At 38.9% G+C, this 15263-nt stretch overlaps 1 protein-coding gene across 3 annotated transcripts in view; it reads left to right on the forward strand.

Moving 5' to 3' along the window:
- Positions 1 to 15263, forward strand: part of DCLK1 (doublecortin like kinase 1) — a 340291-nt gene that overhangs the window by 7972 nt on the left and 317056 nt on the right. For all 3 annotated transcript variants that reach the window (XM_027589471.2, XM_027589467.2, XM_027589468.2), the window contains exon 3: positions 13958 to 14304. In XM_027589471.2, coding sequence (XP_027445272.1) covers positions 13958 to 14304 — 347 coding nt within the window. The remainder of the gene's footprint in view (positions 1 to 13957; positions 14305 to 15263) is intronic.

Consider the following 15263-nt stretch of genomic DNA (forward strand, 5'->3'; position numbering starts at 1 on the left):
GCTCAAAGTCACACAGCAAGAAATGGTAGAGTTAGGATTTGAACCCAGGAATGCTGGTGCCAGAGCTTGAGCTCATAACTGCCACTAATAAGATACCAAGTGGGATAATCTTAGTGGCTTTGAAATGAAATTTTATTGTGGTAGATTATTCTTGAAAACAAATGTTTTTAACCTTGACTTAATTCCAGGAATGACAGCTACGGCTCCCAGAAACACCTTAATATTTTCATTTACCTCCAAATACTTTGCTCTCCAATCAGTATGAAGCAACTGCATATTGACTACTCTGATGTTAAAAAATGACTCTTGGGGAAAAAAATGCTTTTTTCTGATTAAATGAATGATAACTTCAGTACAGTGTGTACGTTCACATATTGGCTGTGTTTTTTAAAGAAATCCAGTTTAAACAGATTTTTTTCTCGTTTATAATTCTGACAGCATGCAGCTGCCCTTAGTGTTGAAGAAGCTAGAAATTCATTTAGATTGGCCTCTTTGTCAATTACATTTTTGCTTAGTCTGTTAAAATGCAAACGGTTGCTTCATATTCATCTTTAGGTTCATATCTCTCACTTTACATACTAATTTTATGTAAACGTCAGTGCATGTTATTAGCTTCTCATTTCCCTTTCCAATATGCTGATGTTTGAGTTTTAAATTAAATCCTTTTAGTGGAGGCAGTGACAGGTGTGTTTGACTTGTAATTTTTTTTTTTAAGTTTGTTCTTTCTCACTTACCTCAGACTCAGAATTCTGAATTACGATGACATATGTGAGTTTCTTTATTTATAACAGTCTCGTGGTCACTTGCGCTGTTTTGTTATTATTATCCACAGATTATTTTGCCTAAATTTGGTTTAAGTGCATTGACAGAGCTGGCTCTTTGCCTCAAGTATAAATGTATGAGTGAGTTCGTATGTGTCTGGGTGTGTATGATTATAAGTGCGTCTCTTTATGCATGTTTTATATACCCACACACACGTGCACACACACGTAAGAGCACACAGTGGATAGCAGTTTTAATTGTTTGCTTTCCAAATGGCCTTAATACATTAAAAAAATCAGGATAATTAATAAGGAAAGTGGAATTGCAGTCCTATTTCTGCAAGTGGTTCATCTTGAGACTTGGCCTCATTTTCCCAATATTGCCTCTTTTCCCCCAATTTTACACTATTTATGTTCCACCGTAGGTGTGTAAATGTTGTGAAGGTAAATGAAGAAATAACATTTAAAACCTTTAAACTCTTAGGAGAAAGATGTAATATAAATCCCAAGCATTGACTGATTGATTTTTTTCTTTATCAGACGCTCAAGCATCAGTGATGTATACATGTGTTGGGGGTGAACCATCCACCCCCCCCTACTTTTAAATAGGCTTTATTTTTAGTTTAGTTTTAGGTTCACAGCAAAATTGAGCAGAAGGTACAGAGATTTCCCATATGTCCCCTTCCTTCAGCACATGACCAGTCTCTCCCGTTGTCATCAGAGTGGTGCATTTGTTATAATTGATGAATCTACACGGACACATCATTAGCACCAAAAGTCCAGAGTTTACATTAGGGCTCACTCTTGGTGTTGTGTGTTCTATGGGTTTTGACCACACTGTAATGACATGTGTGCACCATTGTAGCATCATCCAGAATAGTTTTACTGCCCTAAAAATCTTCTGTGCTCCACCTTTTCATCCTCCCCAACCCTGGGCAACCGTTAATCTATTTGCTGTCTTAAATAGGCATTCTTTTAACATCTTGTGTGAATGTAGATCTAAGAGGGCCCGGGCATTTCCTGTAAGCATTAACATAAATGCTATTCAGGCATGTTGTCTCCTGGATATAAATAAGTTAATTTGTACATCAGTTCTGTATGTATTAGAAATGAGTCCCCTTCTTTCTCAGCTCTCTCACGCACCTTGACCCCCCACTTCGCCGTGGACACTGTCTGACTCTGGAGCTGGAGTGTTAGTGCTGTTCCCAAGTCCCCATCAGAGTTAACCTCTCAGGAACAAGCCCACACTTCACCCCACAGTTAGGGAATCTCTAACCACAATTTCCGGTCACCCAGTTCTCTTGGCAATTTTTCTTCCCCTTGATGTGGTGTCATCGATTTCTTTCTGTAATTCACTGGCTTCTTCTTCTGTGCCTCTCCCTGCTATAGTAAAAGTTTTAAATTAATTCTGGGATGGCTGTAAAGCATACTGTCTCTAAAATTCCCCTCCAGCAAATGGCTTACTAGTTCTGTTGTGGTGGTTGTTGTTGTTTTGTTTTTGTTTTTGAGTATCATGTCAGAGATACCAGCGCAGGTTAAGGATATACCTATCATTTGCCCAGAAGGTAACTTACTGTGCTTACGGCTCTGCCCCTCCCTTTGTGCGCTTAGCAATACATCATATCATACAGCTAGAACTACTGTGTCCTTTTTACTGACTTCATAGTATTCCTTTATACAAATGTGCCCTCATTTATTTAACCCGTCTTTTATTGATAGGCTTTTATTGATAGGTTTGTGACCAATCCTTTCTTATCAGACACAGTTTTGCAGTGAATATCCTTGGATTTAAGTTCTCTATCCCATGTAGGAGAACCTTTGTAGGACAAATTCCTAGAAGTCATATTGCTGGGTAGAGAGGTACGAGCATTAGACTCTAAAGAGCTGTTGCAGATCTTCATAGATGTGGTACCAGTTTATACTCCCATTGGTGACATATGAGACTGACGGTTTTCCTATACCCTCAGCAAGACAGTGTTTTATGTTTTGCTACTTGCCAACCTATTATAAAAAGAAAAGCATGTATCCACTTCTAGTTTTAATTTTCATCTTTTTGTACGATTAAAAATGCATTTGTATTTCTTTTTCTATGCGTTGTTTCTTCATAGCTTTTGACCATTTTTCTGACATGGTTGGGGTCTTTTTTTATTGACTTGTAAGATTTTTTTTCTTTTAGAGCTATTAGCCTTTTGGGATATTAATTGAAAGTTTTTTTTCCTGGATTGTCCTTTATCTAGTGATGTTGCTTATTATGTTTTTTTTTGCCATGCAGATTGAAAAAAAATAGAAATAATCAAAAGTATCAGCCTTTTCATTTATGGCATGATTTTCATGCCTCTTGGGTTGTACTCTGAGATTGTAAAGCTGTTTCCCTCATTTTCTTCTAGTATTTTTATGTTTTCATTTAAAAAAGTATTGTAATGGATGTCATATTCATACAGCGTGTGAGGTAGGGGTTCAGTTTAACCTTTTTCTAGGATACATCCTCATTTTTAAAAGTTATTATTTTGAAACTAATGTAGACTTAGAAGTGTCATAAAGATAAGGAATTTTCATATGCCCTTTCATATGCCCTTCCCACAGTGGGAACCGTACATACACAACCATGGCACAATGATTAAAAAGAAAAGTTATCTTTGGATATCCTTGGATACTAGTTATGCTAGTAACTACAGGTTTTTTTTTCAGATTTCATCAATTTTCCCCTTACTGGACTTTTATTTTTGGTTCCAGGATCACATGTTGAATTCAGTTGTCATGTCTTCTTCATCTCTGCCAAGCTTTGACAGTTCTTCCGTCTTTCCTTGTCTCTGATGACTTGGCCATTTTGAAGCGTACTGGTCAGTCATAGACTGTCCTTCAATTTGGGTGTAGCTGATGGTTAGATTGAAGTTAGGTATTTGTGGCAGGAATTCTACAGAAATGATGCTGAGTTCCTTTTGGTGCATCATTTCGGGGTACAGGATGTTGCTATGTCTTATTACTGGTGCGATTAGCCATGATCAATTGGTAAAGGTGGTGTCTGCCAGTTACCTTCACTCTAAAGTTACTATTTCTCCCCCTTTGCAATGAATACATATTTGGGGGAGAAACTTTGAGGCTCTGTGAATCTCGTTTCTCCTTAAATTTTGCCCATGAATTTTGGCATTTACTGGTGGATTTGCCCACAGCAACTGTTGCGGTGGTGTTCAAATGGTGAATTTCTGTTTCCCTCTTTACTTGTCTCACCCTTAAACATAGGTGTCCTCTACTTTTCCTGTCTTTGGGTCTACTGTGATGTCATCAACTCTTCTTATTATTTTAACCACTCTTTTTTTTTCAATTTCATTTTATTATGTTATGTTAGTCACCATACATTACATCATTAGTTTTTGATGTAGTGTTCCGTGATTCATTGTTTGTGTATAACACCCAGTGCTCCATTCGGTACATGCCCTCCTTAATACCCATCACCGGGCTAACCCATCCCCCCCGGCCCCCTCCCCTCTAGAACCCTCAGTTTGTTTCTCGGAGTCCACAGTCTCTCATGGTTCATCTCCCCCTCTGATTCCTCCCCCCTTCATTTTTCCCTTCCTACTATCTTTTTTTTTTTTTTAAAGATTTTATTTATTTATTTGACAGAGAGAGACACAGCGAGAGAGGGAACACAAGCAGGGGGAGCGCGAGAGGGAGAAGCAGGCTTCCTGCGGAGCAGGGAGCCCGATGCGGGGCTCGATCCCAGGACCCTGGGATCATGACCTGAGCCGAAGGCAGACGCTTAACCGACTGAACCACCCAGGCGCCCCTCTTTTTTTTTTTTTTAACATATAATGTATTATTTGTTTCAAAGGTACAGGTCTGTGCCATACAGTAGTCTTTAAACCAGTTTTCCTGCCTATAAACCTGGCCACAGACAAACCACTTTGTGCTATACCTTTGCTTCATAATGGCTCTCCACTTAGATGTAGAATACAGCCCACAGTCTTTAATGGATTTCTCTCAGTGACCCTGCTCCTGCCCCTTCCATTCTGTCTGTGTCTCCTATTACCCACTGATACACTTAGCAGTGAGTTTGACTGGGCTCTTTGCTTGTGCTCTCCCATTTCCAGGCTTCCCTTGTATCCTGCGAGGGCGATAAGATGGTGCTCTCCTGAGGGTGTGTAATGTCATGGTTAAGTTATGGCTCTGGAGTCAGACCACCTGCATTTGAATCCTGGCTCTACTTTTGCTAGCCATATGACCTTGAGCCAGCTGTCTATCTCTCTGTGCCTCATTGTGCCCTGTGATAAGTGGTGTGTTAATACTTAGCTCATAGGGTTGTGTTGAGGATTACAGGTTGAACAGCATGGGTTAGAGAACAGGATCTGCTACATGGCAGACATTCACATAACGTCTTCTGTCAATGCTGCCTCCATACTCATCCCTCAGCCTACAGGTACGCAAATCTCCCACAATCTAAAAAAATTCTTGCCTGTTCTTCCTGACGTCTCAAACCCAGAGGTCACCTGTGATAAGAAATATCTGTATACGCTGTCTATAGTTGCTCAGCTTCCAGTCATACTTCAACTCCTTGATTAGCATGATGACACTGTAATATACTTACTTATTTTATACCAAAGTCTCTGCCATTGGAGTCCTCACCGCCTAGCATGGTAGTTGTAAGTACTCAATAAATATTATGGGAAGAAAGAGGAAAGAGAATGAATGGGTGGAAGAATGGATGAATGAATGAATGAATGAATGGATGAATGAATGAATGAGTGAATGAATGAAAGGAAGCCAGCATCACTACCCAACTGAAGTGGCCATTTAGTGGCTAGGCCAGTAATCTCTAAGGAATTCTTATCCTTGATGCTGTCCCAGGGGCATTGGATGCTCACGTCTGGGTCTCTTCCAGTCACACACTTACCTCCTTTCATTTTCCATGGCTCCAAGGCACCTGATTTCTCTTCATTCCCTTCAGTGGCTCCTCCGTCTCTGGGCACTCTTTAGAGACTGGTGTTGCTCTGGATTTCTTCTTGTCCAGTCGGGCATGGTTTCCCCTGGAGTGTTTCCTTCAGTTCCATCTCTGTAGCTGCCATATGCCTCACCCTCCAAACTCCAGGCTTATATTTCTAACTGCTTGCTGGAAATCTCCAACTAGTTGGCTCTTAGGAACTTTAAATTTAGTATGTGCACAGCCAAATTAATATCTTTCCGTAGCATCACATCCAAACCTGGTTCCCTTCTTATTTTACCTGTGGTGGTATATGGGAGGTCCACCGAAATTAAGTTCTAGTGTCATCATTTCATTTTTGTCAGTTTGACTCAGATTCCCTTGGTTCCCACATCCAGACAGTTGCCAATTCTACCATCTAGCCAACTAATTCTATCCGCTAAGTTCTCCCCATTGCACCCACTCCTCTCTGCCCCTAGTGCAGATGTGTGAAGTTCAAATCTCCATCTCCTCTCTTGGTCTGTCATCCCAGCTTTCTCAACTTCTCTCTTCCCACGTCCCACCTTCAGCCCTCCCTGTACAGTGAAGCCAGTGCGAGCTTTCTGAAACTTGGGTCTGATCATGCACAAAAACTTTGACCTTGGACCCTACCACAATCTCACTAACTTGTTTGTCCATGGAACAATTTTTATTTTATTTTTTGAGAAAGACATGGTAATATCTCACAGACTGTCCCCTTACTGTACTGTGTAGTAGAGAATATTATTGTTTTATTTTTATCTGAAATGCTGTCCTCTTTCTTTTCTGCTGTGGAAAATCTTACCCTCACTTCCAAGGTCGCCATGAATTCCATTTCTTCTTTATTGAAGTGGGAAGTGGGAAGTGATTTCCCTCTTTCCTGAGTTAGGGTTGCCTGGACCGCCTATTTGGCAATTATCGCTTACTGCCTTGTGGTGAATTCTTTTCATATATGCATCTTGCTTTCTAAGCTCTTTTGAGGACAAGCTCATGACTTAGGAGTCTTTTTACTCCCCAGAGTGGCAAATTCAGATTTTGTACCTCTTTTTGGAAATTTAGGAGTTTGTAGTTAATTTTTAGTTTTCATGGCTAATGCTGTATGTGCTTGTTGCAGTTTTGTTGGTTTTTATTTTATTTTATTTTTAAATTGTTTTTTTAAATTGAAAATTTTTTTATTTTTTTGCAGTTTTGTTATTTGTTATTCTGTTATGTCCTTAGGAGAAATTCTTAGCAATGAGCATATACATTTTCATGGTTCCAAATACAGTTGGCCAGCCATGTTGCTTTCAAAAAGGGTTGTTACCGATTTATAATGGCCCTAGTGGTGTTTTCTAATTTCTGTGTATTTTGTCTTTATCCTTTGTCATATATTTTAGTATAGTAGAATTACTATATATTTATAGTAATTTACTATATACTAATATAGTAAAAATACTATATTACCAGTATAGTAACCCATTGTTCTGTGTAGATCCTGTCTGTTTTCCCCTTTTTATTTTAGTTTCTCTACTTTTCAGGACACTTTTAAATTTAAAATTTTGGATCTTTCTTTCTTTTTTTCTTTTTTTTTCTGTTGCATTGAATTTGAGAACTTGACATTTTCCACAGGACTGACATACACATTCAAATTTTATTTTCTGGAAGCTTATTTTTATGTGCTCTTATATTATGAAAGACTTCCATGGAAGAATGACCCAGAGAACCTTTGGGGAAACTTTTCTCTTGCCTTTAATAACACTATCAAAATCCTCTTCTTAAATCAGGGCCTTTTGATAGATTTTGAAATGTTGCCATGTTTATTTGAGGTAAGCTCATAAAATATAATATCCAGAAGGCAACTTTATATTTTGTTCTGTAAATAATATCTTCATGTAGTTTTACTCAGTTTATTTTTAGAGATCTCAATACATATTTGAGTCTTTCCCAGTTTTTACTATAATTCACACTACTAAATTTTAATTGCTAGAGTTTTTAATGAGAAACTTTATTCTCTGGAAAAATGGAATTTTTATAGGCATCTCTTACCTAAGATACTTTTGAATATGCCACATTTGGAACTTAAAGAAGTCCTAGAGGAGGTAGCAACCAGAGATTATGTCATTTTCAGACTGAGGTCAAGTGATGTTACATATGACATTTACAAGTCGCACCCTGAGCCAATGAAAAAGCTCCAGCAGTAAGGGGAAATAGAGCAAACTTCTAGAATCTCCTAATATGGGATCTTATGGAGGGATACCTCCCTGGCTCATTCATCACAGGTCTGGTCAATCAGGAAGCTGGTACCACATTTCTGGAAGTTTTCAGTAGTCACTTAGATAATTTCTTTTAAGTGGAAATCCTTTAATTTCATAATGGGAGCTGATGGCCAAGTAGAGTTAACTTTACAGATTTTTAAATAATAAACTTTGTTAGAGAACATTTATTTCTATACTTTGAATAACAGCAATATAATAAATTTACAAATGCATGTATGATTTTTTGAAAACAAAATAAAACATGGAACCTTCAGTATCTCAAAAATAATCTAATATGCTTACACAGAAATCATTCCATTTTTCCAAGATCCCCAAAATACCTAGATCTTTCAGGGAAGAAATTACCATATTCTGTTATTTTAGTAGGCATTTGTCAGATCCAAACATAATATCATGTTTTATTTCCTTACTTTTTTTTCTTTTAACTGTCATTTTCTTTATCTTTATCTTTGCTTAAAAGCAAATATTAGTTTTTTTGGCTTTTGTAAATGCCACAGCAATCCAGACAGATGCTGCCTCTGAAGCTCTTGCTATTTGTTGGGGTGTCTTGGACACACACAATATTAAATTTCAAGTTGAGGATCAGTCTTAACACAAAGATTTTTGGCTTGAATACACTGGAACAAAACCAGCAGTATGATAACCAACCAGCAAGTCATTATGTTTGGTAATTCCCAGCTCTACGTCTAAATAGACCATTATACCATTTCCTTTAAACTATCAGTGATCTTTCCGTCTTGCCATCCTTGTTAAGGTTCACCCAGAGTAAATAATCCCAAACTTTCAAAGCAAATTAGGGGTCCTAAAATGCTGGTCACCAATTCTAACCTGTGTGTGGGTTTTCCCCCTACATCCCCCAATCAAATCCAAGTTGTCACCAACTTGGATTGGCCAAAAGATAAGAGGTTCCCATGACCCCCTCCTATGGTTCAATTAATTTGCTGGAGTGGCTCACAGAACTCAGGGGAACATTTTACTTCTGGGATTACCAGTTTATTATAATAGTATATAATTTAGGAAGAGCCAGATGGAAGAGATGCATCAGGCAAGGACTGTGGAAAGGGCTTGGAGCTTCCATGGTCTCTGAGCTCACCACTCCCATTGAATCTTCATGTGTTCACCAACTGGAAGCCCTCTGAACCCTGTCTTTTTTTTTTTTTTTTTTTTTTTTAATGGATGCTCCATTACATAGGCACAATTGCTAAAAAAATCACTGGATTGGGGGCGCCTGGGTGGCTCAGTCGTTAAGCGTCTGCCTTCGGCTCAGGTCATGGTTCCAGGGTCCTGGGATCAAGCCCTGCATCGGGCTCCCTGCTAGGCGGGAAGCCTGCTTCTCCCTCTCCCACTCCCCCTGCTTGGGTTCCCTCTCTCACTGTCTCTCTCTCTGTCAGATAAATAAATAAAATCTTAAAAAAAAAAAAATCACTGGATTCAACTACTAGAGCCTCCCTCTAAAGTCAGGGAGGTGGACTTAAATCTTCTACCCTCTCATCACACTGATTGTTCCCCTGGCATCCAGCCCCCATCCTCAGGTGCTTGCGCAGCCTCCTCATTAACATAAACTAAAGTGTGATTGAAAGGGGACTTGTTATGCATATCAAGATATCTTTATTGCTCTAATCACTTAGGAAATGCCAAGGGTTTTAGCAGCTCTGTGCCAGAAATAGTTTGAAGACCAAGTATATATTTTTTTATTATAAATCACAACATCAGACCATTTTGCTTAAATATACTTTCATTTTGCTAAATTACCTTTTATTTTATTGTTGCAATATAAATTATACCATAAAACTTTGGGATGGCTTAGTGTGTATGAAAAGTTTATTACAGTAACTACAACTATTGCTTTATTTTTTTATTTTTCAATAGCCTTTAATACCCATACCTCTGTCAGGACTTGAATGCAACCTGTTGATGATTCTCCAACCAAGAATATAACATAGGGGTGCCTGGGTGGCTCAGTTGGTTAAGTGTCTGCCTTCGGCTCAGGTCATGGTCCCAGGGTCCTGGGATCAAGCCCCGCATCGGGCTCCCTGCTCTGCGGGAAGCCTGCTTCTCCCTCTCCCACTCCCCCTGCTTGTGTTCCCTCTCTCGCTGTGTCTCTTTCTCTCTCAAAAAATAAATAAAATCTTAAAAAAAAAAAGAATATAGCATATCTCTTAAGTCTTGGCCCCATTTCGGGAGATATTAAGCACTGGATACTCAGAGCTATTTGACCAAATTAAGACTATGTATTCTTTCCATTCAGAACAATTACATTTGCTAATTTACAGTTGTTGATGATATTAGCACAGTAATTGAAAAGTTACTTTCTAACAAAGTCAGAAAATCAACTTTAAATTGAATTAAGACAAGGCAGTAACTCTAGTGGTGGGAAGAAGTTCAGAATTTTGATTAAAAGAAAAGTTTTCAGGGGCGCCTGGGTGGCTCAGTTGGTTAAGTGGCTGCCTTCGGCTCAGGTCATGATCCCAGGGTCCTGGGATCGAGCCCTGCATCAGGCTCTCTGTTCAGTGGGGAGCCTGTTTCTCCTTTTCCCTCTGCTTGCCGCTCCCCCTGCTTGTGCTCTCTCACTTTCTGTCAAATAAATAAATAAAATCTTTAAAAAAATAAATAAAAGTTTTCAGAATGTGGGGTCAAATAAGCCTTTAATGTAAATATATTTGCACAATTTAACAGAAGCTTTTTTAGCATAAGGAAACCCATCTTGCCTTACTGAATTCCTGAATAGTGTAATAGATCCGAAACGGCAGCAGTGAGTGGTGTGTGATCTTGGGTTTGGTGGCCAGCTCTGTCCTCGCCTCAAAGTGCTGTCACTTTCCTTGTAGCACAAGATGGCTCTTTATTGGAGCCACACCCTTCCCCCACGATTCCTTTGCGGTCTTTGAATCTGGTGAACCAGGCAGAGGAGCCACTAAGTGAGCACAGATTTAACTAAGTTTCTTCCCATTGTTGTTGCTTGAACCAAATCAGCCTTACCTTCTCAAAGTTGTCATGCTTCAAAATTTTTTCAGTGTCCTTTAAGAAGATGTAAAAAAAGGCGTTTAGTTTCTTGTTTAACAAACCCACTCCACATTGTTCATGTGAGTACCTTAAAATTCCTCGCTTTCCTAATTATATACTTTTTAAAGTTAAAAAGTTTTTTTGTCGTTGTTGGAGTGTAAACTGCTCACTTTGTTTTTATTTTAATTATTAGCTTAGGATATAAACTTACAAATAATCAGACAGTTGCCTATCTCCAATTAACACAGAATTCTGACAGACGGGTTTTGCCTGCTCTATTTTGGGCTGTGTGTGCCTTGTTGAGGACCATTTGGGGCATCCTCATATTGAGATGGACCCAAAGTGACGTCTACTGGTAACTAGTTAGAAACCATTAACACCTTACAATGTATGACCGGCTCACTGATTTCTAGTGATTTTCTTTTTTAATATTCCTTTCAGGCTGACTGCACAATCAGGGTAATGCAGCCTTAGAGGGGGTTTTTCACTTGTGTAGCAGTTTTGTATTTGAGATCACTCCGTCCTCTGTTATCTAGTCTGATCTTCACAAAGAACCGGGTGAGCTGAGTCACCACTGGAATAGGCTTCATCTGATGGATGGATAAACTACCACTGAGAAGACTAAGGGACTTGCCCATGGTCACATGCTTGGAGAGTCCAGAGCTCAGACTTCCATTGCTCTTCCCACCAGAGCATTCCGACAGTCTCTCCACAAAGCCTCAGAAGCACCGCTGTGGTGGGGATCCCCATGCATATGTTTTTGATATCTACATACAACTTAAGAAAAGCATAGTTGGGACCAATAATAATCTGTTAGGTGAATAGAAAAAGGGTTTGCTAAATTTACTATTTGTACAGCTTCTAGTGAGACATGGTGTATAAACACACACTAGAGTGTATTCTAAAAGCACTTACGGAGTAAATGTTTGATAACATGTATAACTGTGCTTTTCTCTTTTTGAAACACTGGATCAATTATTTTTATGTGGATACGGTGGCCTTGGATGCTTGCCCTATTAATTTAAAAATAGGACAAGGATTTAGATAAAAGTAAATGGGCTGTGTAGGATTAGTCCTAGGTCACTTCACCTGCAATTATGAAAGCTTTTTAGCATTTTAACTATTCCCTGTTACAAAGACTAACATAAAAAGAGCTATTATAAAATCTTTAACTTCAAAATGCATTGACCTAACTTTATGAAATATATATGTATGGGATCATTCGTTTTATGATTTATCATCACTTGGTACATGTGTTACTTTCTTTTTGTGTGAGCCACATCTACTTATGGTCTGAGTTTTTTCATTAAACGATTCTGTGTTAAGGAGTCATTTTTAATAAAATCTAATTTAATTGATTAATATCTTTTCCTTTTTTCTTAACCCCAGCTTTACTGGGGTGTAACTGACAAAATTGTAAGATATTTAAAGCATACCTCATGACGATTTGATATATGTATATATTGTGAAAGATTCCCTCCATCATTAATTAACACATTCATTACCTCATGTATTTATCTTTTTTTATCTAAGTTCTACTGTCAGCAAATTTCAGTTATACCACAGTATATAGTCACCATGTTATTCATTAGATCCTCGGACCTATTCATCTTACGTAATTACATTGATTTTAGAGTCAGTTTCTGAAGCTACAGTTTATAAGTTAACCATTCTCAAAATCTTTTATCTGAAAACAAATATGAATTGGCTTCCTAGTGTATGGGGATCCCTGTGCTTGGCCTCGTGTAGATGGGAGGAAAGGCAGCGTGGTTGTTAACGCGACCCGGGTCCTTGGACCCAGCAACGGTAGAAAGGAGGCTGGACCCAGTATTTAAAAGCACAGGCCAAGCGTTATTGGGGTAACAGCTGCAGCTGAAGATGTCAGACTGGCTCCCGGAACAACAGCCAAAGAGAGTTTTAAAGGAGCCCAGGCAGGAAAGGAGCCCTGTTTAAGCGTGTAGGGAGGGAAATACGGGAATTGGGCGCGCAGGCGCAGTTGACAGACATGCTGCTCCAAACATCCTGTTTCCTTTGCGTGTTAAGTCTCCACCTCGGGGTGTGATTGTTAGCATTGCAGTGAGGGAAAGGTAACTGTTGGCCTCACCATGGTCCATCTGCGGGGCCCTGATTTAGCAATTAAAACCCCAGCTGGTCTGGGTGGTTTGGGTGGCCAGAGCCTTCCTCCGGGAAGTCATTATTGCTTGAGGGGTAGTTTTGGTTTCCTTCAGGGGATGCTATGCCCCTTGGGACTTTTGCCTGATTAAAAGATAAGCTGGAAAGAAGAGCTTCAGGAAAACTGTGGGACAGAGGTTGGTGGGTCCAAGCAGGTGATCAGCAAAGGTCAGGTCTTGGGGTCTAGCTGGTGACAGTTATTTTGCTTGCTTTTGGAGTTTTACTTGACTTTACAAAATGTTCAGCACACACTCCCATCAAAGGTATAAATTACTTAGTTGTTTTTTTTTGTTGTTGTTTTTAATCTGAGTATAGTTGACACAATGTTACATTACTTTCAGGTGTACAACATAGTGATTCAGTTTCTCTATACCTTTGTTATGCTGTGCTCAGCACAACTCTAGCTACAGTGAAGGACAGAATTTCTATAAGAAGCTGTTTTCTGATCCACTTTAAGTGTTCAGATTATGTTATTTACATCATTACTAAATGTAGGTACCTCTGATTTTATAAATACCCCCAAATCCCAAAGAATACTTTCTTTTTTGAATTCAATTTTATTCCTGAGTATCAGTATTTCTGTCAGAAAAAAGCAGTCGGAAAACGAAGAAAGGAAAGAATGATCATTTTCCCCCTCTAGGATATCAATCTGTTGTTGACCGACCCAGATTAGAAGTAAAAAAATCTTTCTTTTCATTAAATGTTAATCATGCTTCCATTGTTTAAGAAGTCATAACTCGCTCTCACTTCTGGTAGAAAAGGAAAAATCAAAGACTAGGGAAAAGGAAACAAGGTTTACCTTAGTGTAAATTTAAATATATTTCTCTCTTCCTTAGGAGAGAGCTATGTGTGTGGCTCAATAGAGCCCTTCAAGAAACTAGAGTACACCAAGAACGTGAACCCCAACTGGTCCGTGAATGTCAAGACCACCTCGGCTTCCCGGGCGGTGTCCTCACTGGCCACTGCCAAAGGGAGCCCTTCGGAGGTGCGGGAGAATAAGGATTTCATTCGGCCCAAGCTGGTCACCATCATCCGAAGTGGGGTGAAGCCACGGAAAGCTGTCAGGATTCTGCTGAACAAGAAAACCGCCCATTCCTTTGAGCAGGTTCTCACTGATATAACTGATGCCATCAAGCTGGACTCGGGAGTGGTGAAACGCCTGTATACCCTGGATGGGAAACAGGTAAGAGAGGTGTTGTGGTATGACTTTGACTTTATAGGAAAGAACCAGGGAGTTGGGGCATCTATGTGGCATGGGGGGGTGGTGGAGGAGGGAATGTGAAACACGCATTTTGCTGAAGTTGAGAGATATGGGTCATGTGGTCAACCAGTACATAGCTGTTGGCCTCAAACGAGATCAAAGATAGAGATAGACAGGATTAACCATAGGAATAAAGTAAAATACCTCTCTCTGAAGCTTAAATGATTACTCACAGATTTCTGTATTTTCAGTTATTAATTGTTTAACATAAAAGTGCTTTTTTGCCATCTGTTTTCAATTTTTTATGTGGTAATGTCTTATAGCCTTAAGCATGACAGATGTAAACTCTGACCATTAGAGAAAAATCTAATTTCCTTTCTTTGGCCTAAATAATACTTTATGTCTCAGTAGTGTTCACTAGTGAGATTTATTTAAATTTTATAGATTTTTAAGTACATATCAAAGGGATGAAATATTTCCATCTGAATGGCTGTAGGAGGCATATTTCTAGAATATTATACAACTTGTATTGAAAACATAATTTCACAATTAACAGTGAAGAGGGGGGTGTTTCTTTAGCTACGGAATGGACATTGGTTGAGTTGGATGAGAGGACATTAAATGTGAGTTGCTCAGGTAAACTTAAAGGGAAGTCTTGTGTGGACTTTTGTAAAGGCTGGACAGAGCCCTGATAGTGAGCTGAATATATATATCACTGATATATACTGATATATGTACAGTGCAATTTGCTGGTCACTCAGAGTTTATGTGTCTTTTTATTTAAGATGATAATTTTTAGCGTACAATCCTTCCTTGAAATTTAGTTTTTAATGTGCATCTGTCCACATGGTTTTTAAAAATTATTTTGAGAGATAATTTGTAGGTAGAGTGCATATTAAAAATCAAAACTAGATTCATAAATTAAAAGGTTAATCTTTAAA

The sequence above is a fragment of the Zalophus californianus genome, chromosome 3, assembly GCF_009762305.2.
Source record: "Zalophus californianus isolate mZalCal1 chromosome 3, mZalCal1.pri.v2, whole genome shotgun sequence".
NCBI classification, from domain to species: Eukaryota; Metazoa; Chordata; class Mammalia; order Carnivora; family Otariidae; genus Zalophus; species Zalophus californianus.